At 48.2% G+C, this 23,943-nt stretch overlaps 1 protein-coding gene across 8 annotated transcripts in view; it reads left to right on the plus strand.

Moving 5' to 3' along the window:
• The window catches only part of LOC119973464 (nascent polypeptide-associated complex subunit alpha, muscle-specific form-like), a 124,994-nt gene that overhangs the window by 43,833 nt on the left and 57,218 nt on the right, over positions 1-23,943 (plus strand). For 7 of the 8 annotated variants that reach the window (XM_038811652.1, XM_038811655.1, XM_038811654.1 and 4 more), the window contains 5 exons: positions 2,729-2,791; positions 6,007-6,117; positions 8,977-9,253; positions 10,600-10,659; positions 14,687-14,746. In XM_038811652.1, coding sequence (XP_038667580.1) covers positions 2,729-2,791; positions 6,007-6,117; positions 8,977-9,253; positions 10,600-10,659; positions 14,687-14,746 — 571 coding nt within the window. The remainder of the gene's footprint in view (positions 1-2,728; positions 2,792-6,006; positions 6,118-8,976; positions 9,254-10,599; positions 10,660-14,686; positions 14,747-23,943) is intronic. The other variant, XM_038811653.1, reaches the window with a different exon arrangement.

Consider the following 23,943-nt stretch of genomic DNA (forward strand, 5'->3'; position numbering starts at 1 on the left):
ATCTCCTCCAGCCTCAGAAGCCTTCAAGATATCCGAGCCCATCTAATTTTGGCCTCTTGAGCATCACTGACTTTAATCACTCCATCAGTGACTGTGCTTTAATTATCCAGGTCCCAGCCTCTGGAATACCTTCCCAAAGCTCTCTGCCTCCACACCTTACATTCCTTCTTTGAGACACTCCTCAGAATTACTGCTTTGAACATTAGGTCATTTGACTCAGAATCTCTTTAAGTGGCTCAGTATTCTACTTCCTTTTATAATAGTCCTGTGAAACGCCTTAGGGTGTTTTATTAGTTTTAAAGACGCTATATAAATATAAGTTATTGTTGTAACTCAATCTCAGATATCACTTGCCATGTTTAACTTACTCGAGATGTTGGGTTTCTGTCTGTAGCTCACTACAAGATGTCAGGTTGCTGCCTACCTCACTCCCAAATGTCATGTTTCTATCTAACTCACTCCCAAATATTGTGCTTCTGTCTGTAACTTACTCCCAAATGTTGGGTTTCCATCTGTAACATACTCCCAGATGTCGGGTTTCTGTTTAACTCATTCCTGAACGTCGGGTTTCTGTCTAATTCACTCCCAAATATCAGGGGCTGAATTCTCCGCCGTCGGGATTCTCCATTTTGCCGGCACCCCGGGGGTTTCCCGACGGCGTGGGGCTGCCTCACAATGGGAAACCCCATTGACCAGCCGGCGAAACGGAGAATCCCAACGGTTGCCGCAAGAGATTTCTGGTGCGGCGGGATGGAGAAACCGGCCAAAGTTTCCGTGTGTAACTCACTCCAAAATGTCGTGTTTCTGTCTGTAACTAACTCCCAGATGTTAGGTTTCTATGTAACTCGCTCCCAAATGTCGGATTTCTATGTAACGCGCTCCCAAATGTCGGGTGTCAGTGTAACTCATTCCCAAATGTCCAGTTTCTTACTGTAACTCACTCCCAAATGCCTTGCTTCTACCTGTAAATCACTCCCAGAGGTTGGGTTTCTATCTGTAACTCACTCCCAAATGCGTAGTTTCTGTAACTCACTCGCAGATGGCCTGTTTCTGTCTGTAACTCACTCACAGATGGCCTGTTTCTGTCTGTAACTCACTCACAGATGGCCTGTTTCTGTCTGTAACTCACTCCCAAATGCGTAGTTTCTGTAACTCACTCACAGATGGCCTGTTTCTGCCTGTAACTCACTCACAGATGGCCTGTTTCTGTCTGTAACTCACTCCCAAATGCATAGTTTCTGTAACTCACTCACAGATGGCCTGCTTCTGTTTGTAACTCACTCCCGGGGGGGGGCTCCGCTGTGGCCTGGCCCACGATCGGGGCCTACCGATCAGCGGGCCAGCCTCTCGGGCTGGTGGCCTCTTTAGTCCGCGCCAGCCCTGTAGCCCTACACCATGTTGCGTAGGGGCCGGTGCGGAGAAGGGAGTCACTGCGCATGCGTGCGTTGGTGCCGGTCCCACTGCGCATGCGTGCGTTGGTGCTGGTCCCACTGCGCATGTGCAGACCCCCTGGCGCCCATCTGATGCTGGGATTGGCAGCTGGAGCAGCGTGGGTCACTCCAGTGCCGTGCTGGCCCCTTGTGGGGATCAGAATTTCTGCTCCTGAGGCCATGTTGACGCCGTCGAGAAATGCGACGGCATTTACGACGGTTTCAACACGGATCACAGAATCCCGCCCCCAATTTCTGCTTGTAACTCACTCCGAATTGCCCAATTTCTGCCTCCAACTTACCCTCATATGTACAGTTTCTGCCTGTAACTCACTCACAAATGTCCAGTGTCTGCCTGTAACTCACCCAAAAGTTGGGTTTCTGTATGTAACTCAATCCCAAATGCCTGGTTTCTGTCTGTAATTCAATCCCGAGGTTTCTGTATGTAACTCAATCCCAAATGCCTGGTTTCTGTCTGTAATTCAATCCCGAGGTTTCTGTATGTAACTCAATCCCAAATGTCTGGTTTCTGTCTGTAATTCAATCCCGAGGTTTCTGTATGTAACTCAATCCCAAATGTCTGGTTTCTGTCTGTAAACTCAGTCCAAATGTCTGGGGCTGGATTCTCCCTAGCCCGACACCGAAATAGGGATTGGCGATCGAGTGGAGAATGGATTCCGATGCCGGAATCTTGGCTGACACTGGTCTGCCCGGTCACCGTGACGCGTGCCTCGCGCCGTTCCACCACCCGTGATGCTCCGCCCCCGATGGGCCGAGTTCTTGATGACACAGGCCATGTGTGGTCCCAGCGGTCAGGAATATGGCATGCCGACTGCGGACAGTGTCCAGCGCCGCCAGACTTGGCCGAGATCTGTGCTGCTGGCCGGTGGGGGGGGGGGGGGGGGGGGGGCTTCTGCTGGGGCTGAAGGGGCTAGTGTGGTGTGGCCAGGGGGTGGGCTGCGGGGTCGCGGCTGGCGGATTTGGGTTAGTGCATGGCCGGTGCCAAATTTTACGGTGCGACCGGTGTAGGTCGTCAGCCGTGCGCATATGCAGCCTGGGACCTGGCCATTTTCGGCGTGGTACACGGGAGTTTCATGGGGTGCCGGTGCTGCCCCTCACTGGTATGGGAATCGGTGAGTGGTCTGCGCCGATTTTCCTGACCTGAACCTCCTGCGGATTCTCCATTCACGCCGGCACCTAGCCTCAGTAACGGAGAATCCAGCCTCTGCTTTCTGCCCATTACTCAATCCCAGATGTTGGTTACATGCTCTACTGATTTCTCCCTTGTATCTCCTCAGCATTCCGTTGACTGCATGAATCCTTTCTCGCAGGAGCTGAACCAGCTAGCAGAGTATCTTCAGGTGAGCAACACATTAATTTGAACACTTTTCAGTGCCTCTGGAAGGGACTGCACCAAGCGGGGGGAATATTTTTCACCACGTGCAGACATGGTTTGTTTATATTTTTCCCGCTGATTGTCTTTGTCTGCCATCAATGGGTCCTGGAGTGATCAGTATCGTTTAGTTGTGGGTCTGAAATTCTCTGATTGGGGCTCTGCCGCACTGAACCAAAGACATCATAACCTTGTGTCCTTTCACCTCTTCAACCTGACTGTCCCCCCAATGGGGTACTGGGTGGGGCAGTGGATCAGACATTGATCACTGGCTGGCGCAGAAAAGGTTTCTATGCTGTTGTTTTTCTTTCAACGTTGGGCAACACGACCACTCCTCTGCGTCTGTGCATCCTGAAGCAAGACGGCATGAACAGTGGTTCCTCTCCCTATCTGCGATCACTGTGATCCAACGGCAGGAATCTTGTTTATATTGGGATTGGCTCCTTTCTGTGGCTCCTGTTATTTTCCTGGTGGTTCACTGGGCGGAGCAGTGGGTTTGTGTGACTTTTCTTGTTTGGTCTCAAACCCATCTGGTTCACTAATGTCCTTTAGGGAAGGAAATCTGTTGTCCTTACCTGGTCTGGCCTACATGTGACACCGGGTCCACAGCAATGTGGTTGACTCTTAAAAATGCCGCCTCAAGGGCAATTAGTGATGGGCAATAAATGCAGGCACAGCCTGCGACACCCACATCCCATGAACGAATAAAAAAAACTTGACCATTGATGCACCATCAATTGGATTCGAGTCGTGAAGAAGTTCCAAATAACAGGCTTTAATGAACCAGTTGTGTGCCCGGCAGTCGACTTACAGAGAAAGGCCGACTGCCGGCTGCTACGGGTTCTTATACCCCACCTCATAGGAGGGGCTACTGGCCTCTCGGCCAATCGGCGAGCAGTCATAAATTATCATAGAATTTACAGTGCAGAAGGAGGCCATTCGGCCCATCGAGTCTGCACCGACTCTTGGAAAGAGCACCCTACCCAAGGTCAACATCTCCACCCTATCCCCATAACCCAGTAACCCCACCCAACACTAAGGGCAATTTTGGACACTAAGGGCAATTTATCATGGCCAATCCACCTAACCTGCACATCTTTGGACTGTGGGAGGAAACCGGAGCACCCGGAAGACACCCACGCACATGCGGGGAGGATGTGCAGACTCCGCACAGACAGCGACCCAAGCCGGAATTGAACCTGGGACCCTGGAGCTGTGAAGCAATTATGCTATCCACAATGCTACCGTGCTGACCTCAGCCAATTGGCAGAGAGACACATGATCTGCCTGAGCCAATGGGCAGCGAGTCCTCTGCACCAATGGCAGCACTACTCTGAGGTACCGTAAACCTCCTAGTCATACCACCACATTCACCCCTTGTGGAGAAAGAAGCCCGGGGGGAGGGGGGGGGGGAGACGAGGAGAGGAGAAGGGGGGGGGGGCAGCTGGTGATAGGTGGACTTAAGGTCCACTGTGGAGAAGACTTTGTACTTCGCAATCCTGTTAACCAGGTCGGAGATACGGGGGAGAGGATACGCGTCCAGCTGCGTAAACCTGTTGATGGTCTGACTGTAGTCAATGACCATCCGGGTTTTCTCCCCAGTCCTAACCACCAGCACTTGGGCTCGCCAGGGACTGTTGCTGGCCTCAATGACTCCTTCCTTCAGCAGCCTCTGGACCTCGGACCTGATGAGGATCTGGTCTTGGGCACTGTATCGTCTGCTCCTAGTGGTGACGGGCTTGCAATCCGGGGTGAGGTTCGCAAACAGGGAAGGGGGGTCCACTTTGAGGGACGCAAGGCTGCAGACAGTAAGGGGGGGAATAGGGCCGCCGAATTTAAAGGTCAAGCTCTGCAGGTTGCATTGGAAATCCAGTCCGAAGAGTGCCGGTGCGCAGAGACGGGGGAGGACGAGGAGTTTGTAATTTTTAATAACTCTCCCCTGGACCGTGAGGTCCGCTACGCTGCACCCAGTGATTTGGACGGAGTGCGAACCTGAAACCAGAGCGATTTTGTGCTTAACCGGGTGAACAGGGAGCGCGCAGCGTCTTACCGTGTCAAGGTGGACAAAACTCTCTGTGCTCCCGGAGTCTAATAGGCAGCTTGTCTCGTGTCCGTTTAGAAGGATTTGCGTAGTCGCCGCGGCGAGCGTGCGGGGCCGCGATTGGTCCAGTGTCACAGCAGCGAGTCGTGGCAGGAGCTCTGAGTCATCTTCTCCTGTGGAGTATTCACTGGTGGGGTCCTCTGTGCCGACCCAAGATGGCGGCCCCTGTCGGCTGCATGTGGAGTCGGGGTCCCAAAATGGTGGCACCCGGGGCCCACACGTGGAGACGAGGCCCCAAAATGGCAGCGACCGGGGCCCACAGGTGGCATCAGGACAATGAGGGCCCGATAAAACTCATCAAGGGACTCACCGGGGAACTGTTGCCTTGTTGCCAGGAGGCTTGGTTTACAGGCCTGAGAAAATGTCCTTTCAGGAGATCCATGGCTGTGTCATAGTCCTGTTCAACCTCTAACATCGAATAAACGGCGGTGCCCACGCACGAGTGGAGGATGTGGAGTTTCTGCTCCTTTGTTGGTTGATTGTCTGTAGTGGTGAGGTAACTATCGAAGCACGCCAGCCAATGTTTAAAAGTTGCTGACGGGTTTGTAGCATGCGGGCTGACGCGGAGGCTGTCTGGTTTGATCCGAAGCTCCATTTCCAAGTTCTAGTTCATTAAATTGATGCACCATCAATTGGACTCGAGTCATGAAGAAGTTCCAAATATCAGGCTTTAATGAACTAATTGTGTGCCCGGCAGTCGACTTACAGAGAAAGGCCGACTGCCGGCTGCTACGGGTTCTTATAACCCGCCTCGTAGGAGGGGCTACTGGCCTCTCGGCCAATCGGCGAGCAGTCACATGACTGACATCAGCCAATTGGCAGAGAGACACATGACCTGCCTGAGCCAATGGGCATCGAGTCCTCTGCTCCAATTGCAGCACTACTCTGAGGTACTGTAAACCTCCTAGTCATACCACCACAACCATGGACTGATGACAGCCAGTGTGTGTTGCTAGGGTTACCATGGGCCCTGTTACAGTGAATTTGCGTTGCTAGGGTTACCATGGGCCCATGCCTGCTTGCTTTTGCACAGAATTCCTCTCAGCAGCAGGTAGGTAAAGATGATTTATTTTCTGTTGCAGGAAGCTTTACAGCGTGAGCAGCTCCTGGAACAGAAGCTGGAGACACTGCAGTACCTGCTGACCCACACACAGCTCCTTTCGGACAATGTCTGGCAGGTACAAACACTTCAGGTGGGATTCTCCATCCCGCCAGCCTCATTTTTCAGCGCGGCGCCCCCCCTCACCGGCAGCGGGATCCTCTATTCCAGCAGACGGCCAATGAGGTTTAGCATTGTGGCCTTCCCACGCCGCTGGTGAAGCGGAGGATCCCGCTGATGGATAATCCCGCAGTTTATCTTTTCCGCCAGTTGCTGCAGGCACAACTGGGCCCGATTTTAACCCATTCAAAGCCAGGCAGGTTTGCTTCACCACTGAACCCGAGGTCAGCACTCTCCATCAGTGGTCAGTGATCTCTACAACAAGGTCCTCTGGGAAGATTCCCGTTGCAAGGGTATGTCCTCACTACTGATCAAGCGCAATGCACTCTACGAGGGCTCAATGTAACTCAGGAACTGGGTCACTGTCCGTGTAGGGTTTGCACATTCTCTCCGTGTCTGCATGGATTTTGCCCCCACAACCCAAAGATGTGCCGGGTAGGTGGATCGGCCTAGCTAAATTGGCCCTTACGTGGAGAAAATGAATTGGGCACACTAAATTTATTTTCAAAATATGTAACTCAGTAACCACCATGGGCAATGAGTCATTGTCCCAACGGAGAGTGACAAACATACATTAGAATCAGAGTTAGAGTTGCCTGATGTTAGCTACCAGGCTCAGTGATAGGTCTATGTGGGTAACTCCTAACTGCCCTGTGTATGGCGGAGCAAGACACTCAGTTGTAATCGAGAAGCCAGATCATCACCATCACCTCAAGGGTAATTAGGGATGGACAATAATGGCGGCCTTACTAACAGTACCGTGAATTTAAAAAACTATTGGGTTTCTGATATCTGCAAAGGAAACATGGCAGAATACATCTGGTTGGGAATCAGCAAGGATGAATATGCAGATTTAGAGTTGAGCTGGACCAGGAGTGGGTTTACCCCATTGTTCGTTCCAGGCTCCACTTTTCTTCACTGTATTGGTCTGGGTTGGGCTGGTAAAATGTTTGGAAAGACTTGTGTAGAGTGGTAGTGGCAGGTCGGGTGGGGCTGAATGGTGGTGGTTTTTACGACGGCGTGGGGGCGTAGTCCCTGAAACGGAGAATCCAGCCCAAGGTGTTCACACCACTGAGCTGGGATTTCCACAACCCCTACACCAATATCACTGTCATAACCTGCACGGGGCTCATCCTGCTGGGGGTGATTATTTCCCCATGCTCATTGGACTGTGAGCTAACCCAGCACTAATATAAAAGGAGAGAGGACCCGGCAAAGTGTAACCGCCCCCTGTGTAAATAATGCTTTGTTAAATAAACGTCTTTCTTTGAGCTCGTCAGACATCCCTCTCCCTTTATTAAATTCACCCCATTAATCAGGTGAACAGAAATCATACTCTCCCTTCCTCCCTCGCACTCTCACCCTCTCACACTCTCCCTCCCTCCCTCTCTCCGTCACTCTCCCTCTCTCCCTCGCACTCTCACCCCCTCACACTCTCCCTCCCTCGCACTCTCACCCCCTCACACTCTCCCTCTCTCCCTCCCTCCCTCGGACTCCCACTCATGCCTTCACATTCATCCCCTCTCACTCGTCCCCTCACACTCGTCCCCTCCCCCCCTCTCTCTCTCTCTCTCTCTCCCCCCCCCCCTCCCCACCTCCCCCACCTTGTACTTTCCGTCTCCCTCACACACTCCACCTTGGTGTGTAGGCTGGCGGAGTCCTTACTGAGCTTTGAATTCACCGTCCACATTTCAGTTACCCCCACTGATCTCAGATAAATTCCTTTAAAATGTCAAGAAGAGAGTGGCAGTTCAGGCTGCAAAGTTCAAACATGTCCCACAGGGTGGCGAGCACAACACTGGACACTAAACATTCAATTAAAAAATAAACAAAAAACAATGAAGAAAATGTCCCTAGTTCTCCTGTAACTAGCAATGGATGCCCATTATGAGGTGCGCCAATCCATTTAACTCTCGGGCTAAGCAAATCTCAAAAAATCGCAATGATGCATAAATGAATGAAGAGAAACCAACATAATGCAAAATATTTACAAGTGAAATTTAGTTTTGAAAAACACGTTTTTGGGATTTTCCTTCATTCCTTTTAAGCATCACAACATTTCTGTAGGAGGTTAAATGTCTGGGCTGATGTCTCAGAGAGGATAGAGTGTGCAGCTGTGCTGTGAGACACTCTCACCTCTTGTGTTAATGATGATGTAGTTGGGCAGTAAAGTTGTGGCAGTGATGGCCAGCCTCCCTTTGACTCTTTTATAGTCAAACTTTACTTGCTGCATTGTCACCAATGAAAAACTTCTGTCGATGCTGAATTGCTCGTGTTTCGCACGCACGCAATCAGCACTTAGAATTTCAATTGTATTTGTGTGGGTAATAGGAAAAATAAGTGGACAGAGTTCCAGTTACAATGCCGGGAATGGCAAAATCCCGGCCAGGGTTTCGGTCAAATGGGAATGGGCAAAGGCTTGTGTTTTGAGCTGTTGCTCCTGTTAATTCATGGTGGGCTGGATAAAAATCCCAACTCTCATCATTTGCTTTTTTTTTACATTTTGTTTCCGATAATCCATCGTGCCTTTCTGTTTCTGAGCAAAGAGCAGATCTTCACCCTCCAATCTTTGGGATATTTCCATTATTCCTTTTAAGGATCAGTCAGTATTTAAGCCGCAACATTCCCTTGAGAGATCAAATGGCTGAGCTAGTGTGTACGTGAGGGTAGAGCGTGCAGCCGCAGTGAGAGAAGCAGGTTTGATGGGCTGAATGGCCTTTTAACACAGCCTCCTCTTCCACTCCTGGTCTAGCTGTGGCTCTGCGGTTACTGCCTTGCGAAGCTGATGGGCCTTTCCCGACAGAGTATTCACCACTGGATGCTTTCCTTGCAGGACACTCAGACTGAATGTGCTGATCTGACATTGAAGAGCAGAGAATCACTTGGAACTGTGTTAAAAATCAGGACTGAACATAAAAAAACAAAGGTGAAGATGGAGGACGTGCAGAGTAAAAGCAACCAGGAGCTTCTCACTGCAGTGAAGGTAGAGCACATGGAAGGGGAGAGACAGAATGGCGAGGAAACACTCGACGGCAAAGATATGGCGTCACCTGACACTGACATGGAGGATGGGCTGAACAAGAAACGGCGAAGACCCACTCTACGCAAAGGTGCAGCCTGGGGCAGGGAATGGATGGAGTGTGGGGGGGGGGGGGGAAGCATGGGGATGGAGGGACTGGGGGTATTGGGATGGGGCAAGGAAATGGGGAAGGGGACTGGGGCGGGGGGGGGGACTGGGGTGCAGGTGGAATGTGAGCGGGGGTACCGGGTTCAGGGAGGGGGGGGGGGTCAGGGGAGGGTATGGGTCAGGCAGATGTGGGTACCAGAGCTAAGGAAACTGGTGACAAAGGAGAAGGTGTCAGGCCTGTATCTAGGAAAAGGGTGTTGCTACTTTTTTCCTGTCTCTCTCCATTTCTTGCTTTCTCTCTTTTTCCGTCTCTCTCTCTTATCTGTCTCTGATGCTCTCTCTCTCTCTCTCACCCCTGCGCTCTCTCTTTGTCTCTCTTTCTCTCCTTGTCTGTCTCGTTCTCTCCATGACTGGTCTTGTTCAGATTGAGCTTGGTTTCTGCTGGTTCCGTAAACATTTATTTCTATCAGTCTGATGTGTGATTACAGAAAGATTCTGTAATATTGTACAGGCTACTGAACAGGTGATGGAAAATGGAGTTAAAATAGAGTGGCTAGTTTCGCTTTTCCCTTCTTTGGCTGGCGCAGACTTGATGCCGAATGGCCTCTTTTCTATGGTTCTCGGGAAATAGCTGTGAATCTGCTCAGTGGGCTGAACTGTTCCCCACTGGCATATTTAGTTCAACTGGTTATCTAGAGTAAAATTTGTGTAATCCAGCACTCGATTCCAACTGCAGTTCTCAACTTGCCGGAAGTTCTGTGTCCCCCTTGTCACTTTACCAACTAGAAATAATCACAAAGTTATTCGGATCCCCTACCTGTATGCTACACTATTTAGTACTTTAATTTGTGTTTTAATGTACTATTGAAGACAAGAAGTAAAATTAAGATTGTTCTTGACTTCTCAAGTACTTGCCCATTAGTCCATACTGCAGGGTATCTGCTGTATTCCATTGGTTAATGGAACTCCCTGTTGATCAGCATTGTTGATTAACCAACACCACCTATTTCCCACGTACACCAGATAGTAAAGTTTCTACTGTACCTTTGAGTGACTGTGAAAAAGAATTCTGTTCCCAGGGGTCTGAGGATTCTCGTTTGATAAGCATCCAGTATGAGATTAGTCGATTTTTGGGCACATGGGAAAGGATACGGGGATCATGTGAGAAGGTGGAGCTGATCCAGTGGATCCTGCATGAACTTATTGAATGGCAGAGCAGGTCAAGGGGTTGTACAGCTTATTCCAGTTCCAATTTCTTAAGTTGTTATGTGACAGCTCTCTTTAAAATGTTCGCTATAAATTAAAATTTTTCCCATTTTTCTGTTGCAGAGAAAAGACTTCAGGAGTCGAAGATTCTGCGTAAACAAGCTATGATCAGAGACATGAGCGGTAACTCAGCCCCATAAAATTGCCCTGCAGTGACTGTTACCACACCATTCCTCACTTAACCCCTCCCCTGAAGGTGCTGACTTTCTCTCTCCCTCCCCTGAAGGTGCTGACTCTCTCTCTCCCTCCCCTGAAGGTGCTGACTCTCTCTCTCCCTCCCCTGAAGGTGCTGACTCTTTCTCTCCCTCCCCTGAAGGTGCTGACTCTCTCCCTCCCTCTCCAGAAGGTGCTGACTCTCTCTCCCTTCTCTGAAAGTGCTGACTCTCTCTCTCCCTCTCCTGAAGGTGCTGACTCTCTCTCCCTCCCCTGAAGGTGCTGACTCTCTCTCTCCCTCCCCTGAACGTGCTGACTCTCTCTCTCCCTCCCCAGAAGGTGCTGACTCTCTCTCTCCCTCCCCTGAATGTGCTGATTCTCTCTCTCCCTCCCCTGAAGGTGCTGACTCTCTCTCTCCCCTGTGTGGTGATTGTAGATCTGAGTAGATGCAATACAACTGAGTAAGCACTAGAGGGAGCACGGGAGAGCTATAAATACACAGGGACAGGAAGTGAGGACACACTTCACGGAAGGCAGAACTGGTAGCAGGACACAGACACACAAGCAGGCAGCATTTGAGGTAGCCGTAAGTTAAGCTCTGAAGAGAGAACAAATTCACAATAAAGCATCTTCTCCACCTTTGAGACTACGAGCTTTATTAAGACACGAGGAACAACACATGGTACCAGCAGTGGCTTCAGACGCTTACTACAGGACAACTCAGCTGCAGAAAGAACAAAATGGCAAGAAACACTCCTACTGGACATTCGACTTGGGAAGACATCGCTTATTCGAGGATGTGGCTTGGAACCCCACCTCAGCTGGACACGACCGGCAATGTAAGAAATGTCTGGAAAATGTTTAAACAAATGTTCGATTTTTATATCATAGCTAATGATGTAGCAGCAGCCTCAGACAAAATTAAAATAGCAATGCTCATCGCAGGACATGAAGCTAGGAAAGTATATAATGGATTTAAATACTCAAAAGATGAAGACAGCAACAACTTACAAACAATACTAAACAAATTTGAAGAATACTGTAAGGAATTTGAACAGCACGGTATGCTCAGAGGCCAAACTGCACAGAGACTGAGTGATGCAAAACTCTACAAACAGAAAGGGTTCACTCAAGAAATCAGGAGTGAAAAGTACAGATCAAAAAGAAGAAATAACTTGAATTTTTCACAAAGCCAAAACGCTGAAATCCAGTCCAGATCGAAAGGAAAAGGTAACTTACAACTTTCAGAAAGAAAAAGCGCTGAAATCCGCGATAAAATGGCGTCAGAGCACATTTTACAGTCTGTGGCAGACAAAGAACTAAAATCTGCGTCTGTGCATGCGCAGGAAACAGAAGCCACACATGCGCTGTTACAATCACCCGTTTTGCGTTCTGCGCATGCGCAAGCCGCGCATGCGCAGTCTCAAAACGTTTTGGTCGCGGATCGTTATGCGCATGCGCAAGTCGCGCATGCGCAGTGGACACAAAACCGCACAGTAAAGGAAGGCCGATTTGCGCATGCGCACTTGATTCCTACACATGACGTCATGACGTCTGAGCATCCGGACCACGCCTATTTAAAAGGGAAATGCCCGATAATTGAAAACAAGATACTTAAAGCGGTAAAACCAAACTTTCTTGCCTCAGAAGACAAAAAAACGCCTGAACTTAAACCAGCAGTTGAAAATAACTCTCACAACCGCCTGGAAAAAGCAGTCTGCACCACCCAAAGTGAAGAAAACAAAAAGAAATCCGAAACAAAAAAAGATGATTTGTTTTTTGAAGATTACTACTCAGACATGGCTGAGTTATTCGGATATGCTGATGACAGTATCAGCGACACGGTCGCAAAGCTCAACATGAATCTACTCGTGGTAGATGAATCCAACACCATGGTGCCATGGCAGATCGTCGATACATTGGATGACTGCAATACGCAAGACGAAGACGACGACACACAGAGAGCCCAGAAAGACTCCACAGAGAGCGCGATGACAGGCTCCACAGTGAGAGTGATGAAAGACTCCAAAAGGGAAGCAAGCAAACACTCCCTGGCGAACACCATGCATGAAGAAGTCCATGAAGGTCAACCCGCCATATCTGAGCAACCGCAAGCAGACCATGAAAGCCTACCAAGCTCACATAAGCAAGAAGAAGACAATGTACATCTACCCACTGCATGCGAAAACAGTGACAAGGTGATCACACTCGACATACAGGAGGTACAGGATCACAGCGAGACTGACAGTTCTAAGCTTGTCTGTACAGAAGCACAGAGTCGGGCCACCTAAGAATCCAGAGAGACGACGCCAATAGAAACCATGCAGGTTTTGACTCCAGAAGAGGAGCACCAAGAGTCCAAAGAGACCACGTCAATTGAAATCATGAAGATTTTGACTCCGGAAGAGGAGCACCAAGAATCCAGAGAGACCGCGTCAAATGAAATCGTGAAGAATTTGACTCCAGAAGAGGAGCACCAAGAAAGCAAAGACGACGAATCTAATCCACAACAAATGACTGATGTCACCAGCATCAATGCAACACCAGATCATTATCACCATTCTCGAGACGAAACGTTCAATGACTCAAATTATCCACATGGGACACTCATTGAGCATAACAAGAAAAACAAAAGCCAAAAGAAGCACAGCAGAAACGAGAACAACAACAGCAAGAACAAAAGCAACATGAAGCGCGACAATAACAACAAAAATCGCAAGAAGCACTGCAGAAACAAGAACAACAACAGCACCAACAAAAACTATAAGCACAACGACAAAAACTACAAGAAGAACAACAAAACCAACAAGAAGCATAACAAAGATAGCGACAACAACAAAGACAGAAACGACAAAAACAGCAACAAGAACGGCAACGAAAACAACAAAGACAGGAACGACAGAAACAACAGCAATGAAACAACGACTTGTACAAAATGGTACAACTCTGCACATGAAGGACAATGCCACAGCACACTGCAAAACAATGACAAGACTACAAACATGCCATGGGATGACAACGAATTGCACAAACTCACATCTGCTCCAGAATAAGCAAGCACACCAGATTTCAAGGCAGATGACATAATAAATCGATACCACAAGCACAGAAAAAAGTCCATGTCAGTCAACATCAGTGGTTCGACCATGCAAACACCTCGGGATGACGCATTGGTTACTTAAAATAACAAGAACACCGACAACATTCACCACGTCAACAACAACAAAAGAAAAAACAAATTCATCAAGTTTGGACTCATAAATGTTTTTATTAAGAGTGGACTCATAAATATAAATTGGTTTTGTAAAATATGCAATAGCACCATCACTTGTATAGATACACATATTATAAGTAACTGTTTTGTACAATTTTCTTTAACGATGTACAGAAAATATGTAAAGAAAAAAGGGGGATGTGGTGATTGTAGATCTGAGTAGATGCAATACAACTGAGCAAGCACTAGAGGGAGCACGGGAGAGCTATAAATACACAGGGACGGGAAGTGAGGACACACTTCACGGAAGGCAGAACTGGTAGCAGGACACAGACACACAAGCAGGCAGCATTTGAGGTAGCCGTAAGTTAAGCTCTGAAGAGAGAACAAATTCACAATAAAGCATCTTCTCCACCTTTGAGACTACGGGCTTTATTAAGACACGAGGAACAACACACCCTGAAGGTGCTGATTCTCTCACTCCCTCCCCTGAAGGTGCTGACTCTCTCTCTCTCTCCCCTGAAGGTGCTGACTCTCTCTCCCTCCCCTGAAGGTGCTGACTCTCTCTCTCTCTCCCCTGAGGGGGCTGACTGTCTCTCTGCCCTGAGGGGGCTGACTGTCTCTCTCCCCTGAGGGTGCTGACTCTCTCCCCACACCCCTGATGGCGCTGACACCCATACTCAGACATTGAATTAATGCATCTGTTGCGAAAGATACCATTCCCACTTTTGTTTACATCCTGTGCAACCGCAGTGACAGGTGATTAACTTCAATGTTTTCCAGAGAAAGGCCCCCCAGATGTGAAGGTCCTGCGTCAGCAAGCAATCGTTCGCGATATAAGCGGTGAGTCTTTAGCCCGTTACAGCAACCCTGAGTCAGTGATGGGAATCTTCAATTACAATATTCACATTAGCACGCTGAGGTTTTGGAGGTGCTATAGCGATCGACAAAAAATATTCCATCACCGGGACATTTGCCTTATGAATCTGTGTTATGACGACACATTCTAAAATTGGATTTGTGCTGACCGATTGAGATTGATAGAGCCGACAACAGGGGACTTGCATATTGACTGTGAGATGTGAAAACTATCAGTTAGCCCACAGTTAGAAACTGTGTGTAGTTCTGGGACCCACTATATTAGTGCTCAGCTTCACCAGGATGATTTCAGGAATGGGAAACTAGAGTTCAGTGGAGAGATTGGAGATACTGCGACTGTTCCTGCTTTGGGGTACAGAAGACCCGGAGGAGGTTTATTGGAGATTTTAAGTACAGTTTGACAGTGAATAGAGAATGACTGTTTTCTGTATGTAGGGAGTCGTGTGGTGACTGATCATCCGTTATTGTCAGAGTATGGTTAGGAGAAATGTATTTTCTTAAATAGGCTGTTGGAGCACGGAATGATTTATTGAGAGTGATTGAGACAGAGACCGTTGTATCTTTTAAAGGAGCATCTGATAAACATATGAAGCTGAGGAAGATAGCGGGTTATGGGGAAAATACAGAAGATTGATACAGGGCTATGGGGAGTGGGCTGGACAGTGAGATTAGTTTGTGATTGATACAGGGCTATGGGGAGTGGGCTGGACAGTGGGATTAGTTTGTGATTGATACAGGGCTATGGGGAGTGGGCTGGACAGTGGGATTAGTTTGTGATTGATACAGGGCTATGGGGAGTGGGCTGGACAGTGGGATTAGTTTGTGATTGATACAGGGCTATGGGGAGTGGGCTGGACAGTGGGATTAGTTTGTGATTGATACAGGGCTATGGGGAGTGGGCTGGACAGTGGGATTAGTTTGTGATTGATACAGGGCTATGGGGAGTGGGCTGGACAGTGGGATTAGTTTGTGATTGATACAGGGCTATGGGGAGTGGGCTGGACAGTGGGATTAGTTTGTGATTGGTACAGGGCTATGGGGAGTGGGCTGGACAGTGGGATTAGTTTGTGATTGATACAGGGCTATGGGGAGTGGGCTGGACAGTGGGATTAGTTTGTGATTGGTACAGGGCTATGGGGAGTGGGCTGGACAGTGGGATTAGTTTGTGATTGATACAGGGCTATTTGGAGAGAGCTGGTGATGCGCGATCAATAACCACAGAAATGAAGGAGTAGTCGGAATTGAAGGCTTTAATCTACAAGATGTTTCCCCAGCAGCTTGAGTACAGAAAGAACAATGGCTGCTGGGAAACACAGGTTCTATACCCTGCCTCATTGGGCGGAGCTACCTTCGTCTTGACCAATGAGAAAGCAACACTTGGGCCAATGAGCAGCGAGCCTTCTCCACCAATAGCAGCTCACACTCCCAGGTACCGTACTACCACAACTGGATAGTGGGATTAGTTTGTGATTGATACAGGGCTATTGGGAGAGCGCTGGATAGTGGGATTAGTTTGTGATTGATACAGGGCTATTGGGAGAGCGCTGGATAGTGGGATTAGTTTGTGTTTGATACAGGGCTATGGAGAGTGGGCTGGATAGTGGGATAAGTTTGTGTTTGATACAGGGCTATGGAGAGTGGGCTGGATAGTGGGATTAGTTTGTGATTGATACAAGGCTATTGGGAGAGCGCTGGATAGTGGGATTAGTTTGTGTTTGATACAGGGCTATTGGGAGAGGGCTGGATAGTGGGATTAGTTTGTGATTGATACAGGGCTATTGGGAGAGGGCTGGACAGTGGGATTAGTTTGTGATTGATACAGGGCTATTGGGAGAGGGCTGGATAGTGGGATTAGTTTGTGATTGATACAAGGCTGTTGAGAGAGGGCTGGACAGTGGGATTAGTTTGTGATTGATACCGGGCTATGGGGAGTGGGCTGGACAGTGGGATTAGTTTGTGATTGATACAGGGCTATTGGGAGAGCGCTGGATAGTGGGATTAGTTTGTGATTGATACAGGGCTATGGGGAGTGGGCTGGACAGTGGGATTAGTTTGTGTTTGATACAGGGCTATTGGGAGAGCGCTGGATAGTGGGATTAGTTTGTGATTGATACAGGGCTATTGGGAGAGCGCTAGATAGTGGGATTAGTTTGTGATTGATACCGGGCTATTGGGAGAGGGCTGGATAGTGGGATTAGTTTGTGATTGATACAGGGCTATTGGGAGAGCACTGGATAGTGGGATTAGTTTGTGATTGATACAGGGCTATGGGGAGAGGGCTGGATAGTGGGATTAGTTTGTGATTGATACAGGGCTATGGGGAGTGGGCTGGACAGTGGGATTAGTTTGTGATTGATACAGGGCTATGGGGAGAGGGCTGGATAGTGGGATTAGTTTGTGATTGATACAAGGCTATGGAGAGAATGTAACAATGGAATTAATTTATGATTGGTCAAGCAAAAGTTTGGTAAGACATGTGGACTCAATAGCCTCTATTAGTATACCAATCCTCGAGGTCTTTTACTCAGCTGCATTCTCAGTGGAAAGTGCAAACACCACCTCAAGTTACTGAATTACACCATCTTGACTTTGAGCTGTATCACTTTTCCTTCATCATTGCTGGTCACACTCCTGGAGCCCCAACATAGCAGCAATGTGGGTGGGTACCCTAACTGCCTGGGCTACAGTGATTGTAAAAGGTAGTTCACCATCACCTTCTCTAGGACAATTCGGGATGGGCAATAAATGGTGGCCTCGCTGTGACGATGCCAGCATCCCAGGAAAAGATCAAAATGGATATCATATTAAAGAACTTTATGACAATATAAGAAGGTTAATTTAATTGTCGCTCCGGCACGAGGCTAATAATCACATGTCCGTTGACAACTCTGGCTCAGCAATAAACTACTGCACCATCATATCCTAGCAGCAGGTGGCGCCAATGACCAGTTTTCTGGGAATGGGACTGCTGGAATCCCATGATCACAATGCCAGGAATGCTGCAGGGATTCACGCTCTAGATTGAGATGGCAGAAGGGGTAAATACTCTTTCCCTCGCCCGCTGTTACATTTGTTGCAACTCAATCCACAAAATATAAATAATCCAAGCAACAAAATTATTCACTGAAGCTTTATTTAGACATGGTCAAAAGGAATTTTAGCATTTTATATTTCAGTGTGGATATTGGAACTTTTCAGTACAGGAACAGCACAGGATTAGCTACATAGTGAAGCTCCCTCTACACTGTCCCCATCAAACACTCCCAGGGCAGGTACAGCACTGGGTTAGATACAGAATAAAGCTCCCTCTACACTGTCCCCATCAAACACTCCCAGGGCAGGTACAGCACTGGGTTAGATACAGAATAAAGCTCTCTCTACACTGTCCCAATCAAACACTCCCAGGGCAGGTACAGCACTGGGTTAGATACAGAATAAAGCTCCCTCTACACTGTCCCAATCAAACACTCCCAGGGCAGGTACAGCACGGGGTTAGATACAGAGTAAAGCTCCCTCTACACTGTCCCCATCAAACACTCCCAGGGCAGGTACAGCACGGGGTTAGATACACAATAAAACTCCCACTACACTGTCCCCATCAAACACTCCCAGGGCAGGTACAGCACTGGGTTAGATACAGAATAAAGCTCCCTCTACACTGTCCCAATCAAACACTCCCAGGACAGGGACAGCGTGGGGTTAGATACAGAATAAAGCTCCCTCTGCACTGTCCCCATCAAACACTCCCAGGGCAGGTACAGCACAGGTTAGATACAGAATAAAGCTCCCTCTGCACTGTCCCCATCAAACACTCCCAGGGCAGGTACAGCGTGGGGTTAGATACAGAATAAAGCTCCCTCTACACTGTCCCCATCAAACACTCCCAGGGCAGATACAGCACAGGTTCGATACAGAGTAAAGCTTCCTCTAGACTGTCCCAATCAAACACTCCCAGGGCAGGTATAGCACAGGTTAGATACAGAATAAAGCTCCCTCTACACTGTCCCAATCAAACACTCCCAGGGCAGGTATAGCACAGGTTAGATACAGAATAAAACTCCCTCTGCACTGTCCCCATCAAACACTCCCAGGGCAGGTACAGCGTGGGGTTAGATACAGAATAAAGCTCCCTCTGCACTGTCCCCATCAAACACTCCCAGGGCAGGTACAGCGTGGGGTTAGATACAGAATAAAGCTCCCTCTGCACTGTCCCAATCAAACACTCCCAGGGTAGGTACAGCACAGGTTAGATACAGAGTAAAGCTCCCTCTACACTGTCCCCATCAAACACTCCCAGGGTAGGTACAACACTTCAGCTCCCTACCAACATGGTTGACTAATAATTTCCCATGATTATGTCCAGCAAGCTCCTTATTTGATGATGTGAGCATTAAATTCTGGCCTTGCTCAGAGGCCCCATACTGAATGAGAGGACTGAAAATTCACCCTTGGGCGGTTTTCCTTGGGTGTCTCGAATTGATGGCTTCGCAGCAACAGTAAATGGTGTTTATTTAGCAGCTTTAGAATAAGGGATGGACAAGGCACGGAGGTATTTGAAAACGAGGATGAGAATTTTAAAATTGAGACACTGACTTGGAGCCAATGTAGGTGAGAGAGTACAGTGAGTGAGCAGGACAGAGGGATGAAAAGCCATTGCAAGAGACCTCTAATATAATTAAGAATGGAACTAGGTGAGAGCAGTCCCATCCAACTGGACAACAATGAAGAGACATTGGAAGTGGATGCTGCGGTCAACCATGCCAAAAGCTGCAGACTGGTGAAAAAGGCCAAGGAGGGATAGCTTACTCTTGTCAGAATCACATAAGTGACTTTGACAAGAGCCATTTTAGCAGAGGCGTAAATCTAATTGGAAGGATTGAACCATGGGGTTCTGGGAAAAAGGACATAGATTTGGAGATGGCAGCATGTACAAAAAGTTTGGAGAGGAAATGGAGGTTGGAAATTGGACCATAGTTTGGAAGGGTAAAGGTTTAGCTTTTGGGGAGAGAAGGGGATGATGGAAGATTTGAAGGAGGTAGGGATAGAACCTGAGAGAATAGTTAATGATATCAGCTAACATGGAACCAGGAAGTGTGGTCAAGGAAACAGGTGGTGGGTCTCATAGAAAGGTAAGCTCAGAGAGGGCATCAGGGGAGATAAGAGAAAGTTTCAAGTTCAAGGATAGGGCAGGGGGTACTTTTAATGATGTTTGACCCAGTGGCAGCTGATCGGATGGTCTCAATCTGAGTGACAAAGAAGTCTACAAACTGCTCACTTATTTTTTTTTACTGTATTTTATTATGAACATGTATGAAAAAGGGTTACAACGAATAAACACCCCGGGAACATACTTCCCAGCAATGACCCCCCCCCCCCCCCCCCCGAGAGGGGGCTTGAGAAAACAGTTGGCAGGAAAGACGCCCGGAGTTGTCGTTGCATTCCAAGATGATTCTGGAATAGTGCGCAGTTTTAACTGATGACTGCAGGATCCCAGAGAGCTTTGAAGTGCAGCCAGAATGGGGTTGAACGGCTAAACCAGTTGTCTGCCCTATCCATTCAAGTCAGGAGTCAGTTATTCAGCGGCTCATGTCCTTGCAGCCTTTCCATTGATGCCATGAATAGCGCTGGGTGAGTAGTGCCACCTGTGATTAATGGGTGGTGGAGGATCAGAGAAATCTGCTGCACTAGAGGAACCCATTCAGCCCATCGTGTCTGTGTCAGCTGAAAAGTATCAATGCGGTTTAATCCCACTTTCCAGCTCTTGGTCCATTCATTGTGACACTGCAAGTACATAACAAAGTAGATGTGATGAGGCTTTCTGCCCCAACGCCCTTTCAGGCAGTGTGCCCAACATGCCCTGGGAGAAAGAAAGTTCTCCTCAAAGCCCCTCCGATCTACCTATCAGTTTATTTTAAATCTATGTCCCCTGGTATCTGATCTCTCAGCTTTGAGAAATAGGGCTCTCCTATTTGCTATATCTAAGCCCCTCATTACATTCTACACCTCAGTAAGATCTCCCCTCCGGCTCCTCTACTCCACTGAAAACAATCTTTGCTTGGAGCTAAAATTCTCCAATCCTGGCAACATCCTCGTAAACCTCCTCTACAGTTTATTTCCCTAATGTGCTCACATCCTTCCTGCAATGCAGTGACCAGAACTATACACAGTACTGTAGCTGAAGACCCACTAGCCGTGTTTTATGTAGCTTGAGTAGAACCTCCCTGCTCTTATATTCTGTAGCTCAGCCAATAAAGGAAACATTCCATCTGACTTTTTAAACCACCTTACACCTCCATGTCCTGCCTCCTTCAGGGACCGAGGAACGTGCATTGGGAAATCCCATTGACAACAGCGGGGCTGGTAAATCCCGCTGGCGGGCTGCCTCCGCCACCGAAAAACCCGCGGCGGGTTGGTCGGGAGATCCCGCCCATTTCTCCAGATTTAATTCTGTTTTCCACTTTCCTGTCAACGTGACCAGTCAACTGATACCATCCTGCAGGCTACTGCTTCCTTCCTGACTGACAATCATCTGGCCAGTCAACTGATACCATCCTGCAGGCTACTGCTTCCTTCCTCACTGACAATCATCTGGCCAGTCAACTGATACCATCCTGCAGGCTACTGCTTCCTTCCTGACTGACAATCATCTGGCCAGTCAACTGATACCATCCTGCAGGCTACTGCTTCCTTCCTGACTGACAATCATCTGGCCAGTCAACTGATACCATCCTGCAGGCTACTGCTTCCTTCCTCAGTGACAATCATCTGGCCAGTCAACTGATACCATCCTGCAGGCTACTGCTTCCTTCCTCAGTGACAATCATCTGGCCAGTCAACTGATACCATCCTGCAGGCTACTGCTTCCTTCCTGACTGACAATCATCTGGCCAGTCAACCGATACCATCCTGCAGGCTACAGCTTCCTTCCTGACTGACAATCATCTGGCCAGTCAACTGATACCATCCTGCAGGCTACTGCTTCCTTCCTCAGTGACAATCATCTGGCCAGTCAACTGATACCATCCTGCAGGCTACTTCTTCCTTCCTGACTGACAATCATCTGGCCAGTCAACTGATACCATCCTGCAGGCTACTGCTTCCTTCCTCAGTGACAATCATCTGGCCAGTCAACTGATACCATCCTGCAGGCTACTTCTTCCTTCCTGACTGACAATCATCTGGCCAGTCAACTGATACCATCCTGCAGGCTACTGCTTCCTTCCTGACTGACAATCATCTGGCCAGTCAACTGATACCATCCTGCAGGCTACTGCTTCCTTCCTCACTGACAATCATCTGGCCAGTCAACTGATACCATCCTGCAGGCTACTGCTTCCTTCCTCAGTGACAATCATCTGGCCAGTCAACTGATACCATCCTGCAGGCTCCTGCTTCCTTCCTCAGTGACAATCATCTGGCCAGTCAACTGATACCATCCTGCAGGCTACTGCTTCCTTCCTGACTGACAATCATCTGGCCAGTCAACTGATACCATCCTGCAGGCTACTGCTTCCTTCCTGACTGACAATCACCTGGCCAGTCAACTGATACCATCCTGCAGGCTACTGCTTCCTTCCTGACTGACAATCATCTGGCCAGTCAACTGATACCATCCTGCAGGCTACTGCTTCCTTCCTGACTGACAATCATCTGGCCAGTCAACTGATACCATCCTGCAGGCTACTGCTTCCTTCCTCACTGACAATCATCTGGCCAGTCAACTGATACCATCCTGCAGGCTACTGCTTCCTTCCTGACTGACAATCATCTGGCCAGTCAACTGATACCATCCTGCAGGCTACTGCTTCCTTCCTCAGTGACAATCATCTGGCCAGTCAACTGATACCATCCTGCAGGCTCCTGCTTCCTTCCTCAGTGACAATCATCTGGCCAGTCAACTGATACCATCCTGCAGGCTACTGCTTCCTTCCTGACTGACAATCATCTGGCCAGTCAACTGATACCATCCTGCAGGCTACTGCTTCCTTCCTGACTGACAATCACCTGGCCAGTCAACTGATACCATCCTGCAGGCTACTGCCTCCTTCCTGACTGACAATCATCTGGCCAGTCAACTGATACCATCCTGCAGGCTCCTGCTTCCTTCCTCACTGACAATCATCTGGCCAGTCAACTGATACCATCCTGCAGGCTACTGCTTCCTTCCTGACTGACAATCATCTGGTGAATCTTTCCATCATCCGCAAGTTACTTAATCTTAATGCTCGAAACATTCAAGCCTAAATCATTGGCATAGACCATGAAGAGCAAAGGATCCAGTACAGAGCCCCGTGGGATCCCACTGGAAACAGCCTTCCAGTCACATAAGTATCCATCTAACATTATCCCTTTCTTCCTGCGACTGAACCAGTTTTGTATGTTACTTCCCCTTGGATCCCATGGGCTCTTACTTTAATGACCATTCTGCCATGTGGGACCTTGCCAAAAGCTCAACTGGTAAAATCCATTGTTACGATTCCGGAGCAGACCCCAGTTTTTGTCAGGATACCGGACGTGAAACCCCAAACAATTTGTAAAACTGTGAGGAAAGGATACTTCACCCCAGGAGTGATGATTCTGACCAAAAGGTATCTTTTATGTTAAAACAAATTTTAATTTAAATACAGAATGAGCCACATTAACATCAAATAAATGGCTCTACAATTAACAACTAAACAGTTCTTAAATAAAATGAGAAACTTTAACTCGCTACCTACACCTGCCACTATATGTATGCCTCCAAAGCAACCCAATATTGTTCAAAATCCACTCATAAATAAAGTTAGCAATCAGGGTTACTTGTGGTTCTCTGTAAACCTTAGGAGAAAGACCCTTTGAGGAGCAACCTGAAAATCCTTGTCTTGTCAGACTCAAAATCTATAGCAAACTGCCAAAACCACAGGCAGACATGGCTCCTCCCATAAATTACATCATCTGTATCCCACTAAGATACCCCATGACCTGCTGAGCTGGGAGTAAACACCATCCATCAAATTATTCACACCCAGGGAACCTTCAGCACTCAAAACAATGTTCCATTAGTAATCTCTTTGCAAACAAGTAAATGATTAAATCAATGAGTTTGTCACCTTTCATGACGCCTTAATCACAGCTTTTGCAGCCATACTGCCAGCATGTATTTGAACCTGGGGGTTGTAATA

This window comes from Scyliorhinus canicula, chromosome 11 (assembly GCF_902713615.1).
Source record: "Scyliorhinus canicula chromosome 11, sScyCan1.1, whole genome shotgun sequence".
Lineage (NCBI taxonomy): Eukaryota > Metazoa > Chordata > Chondrichthyes > Carcharhiniformes > Scyliorhinidae > Scyliorhinus > Scyliorhinus canicula.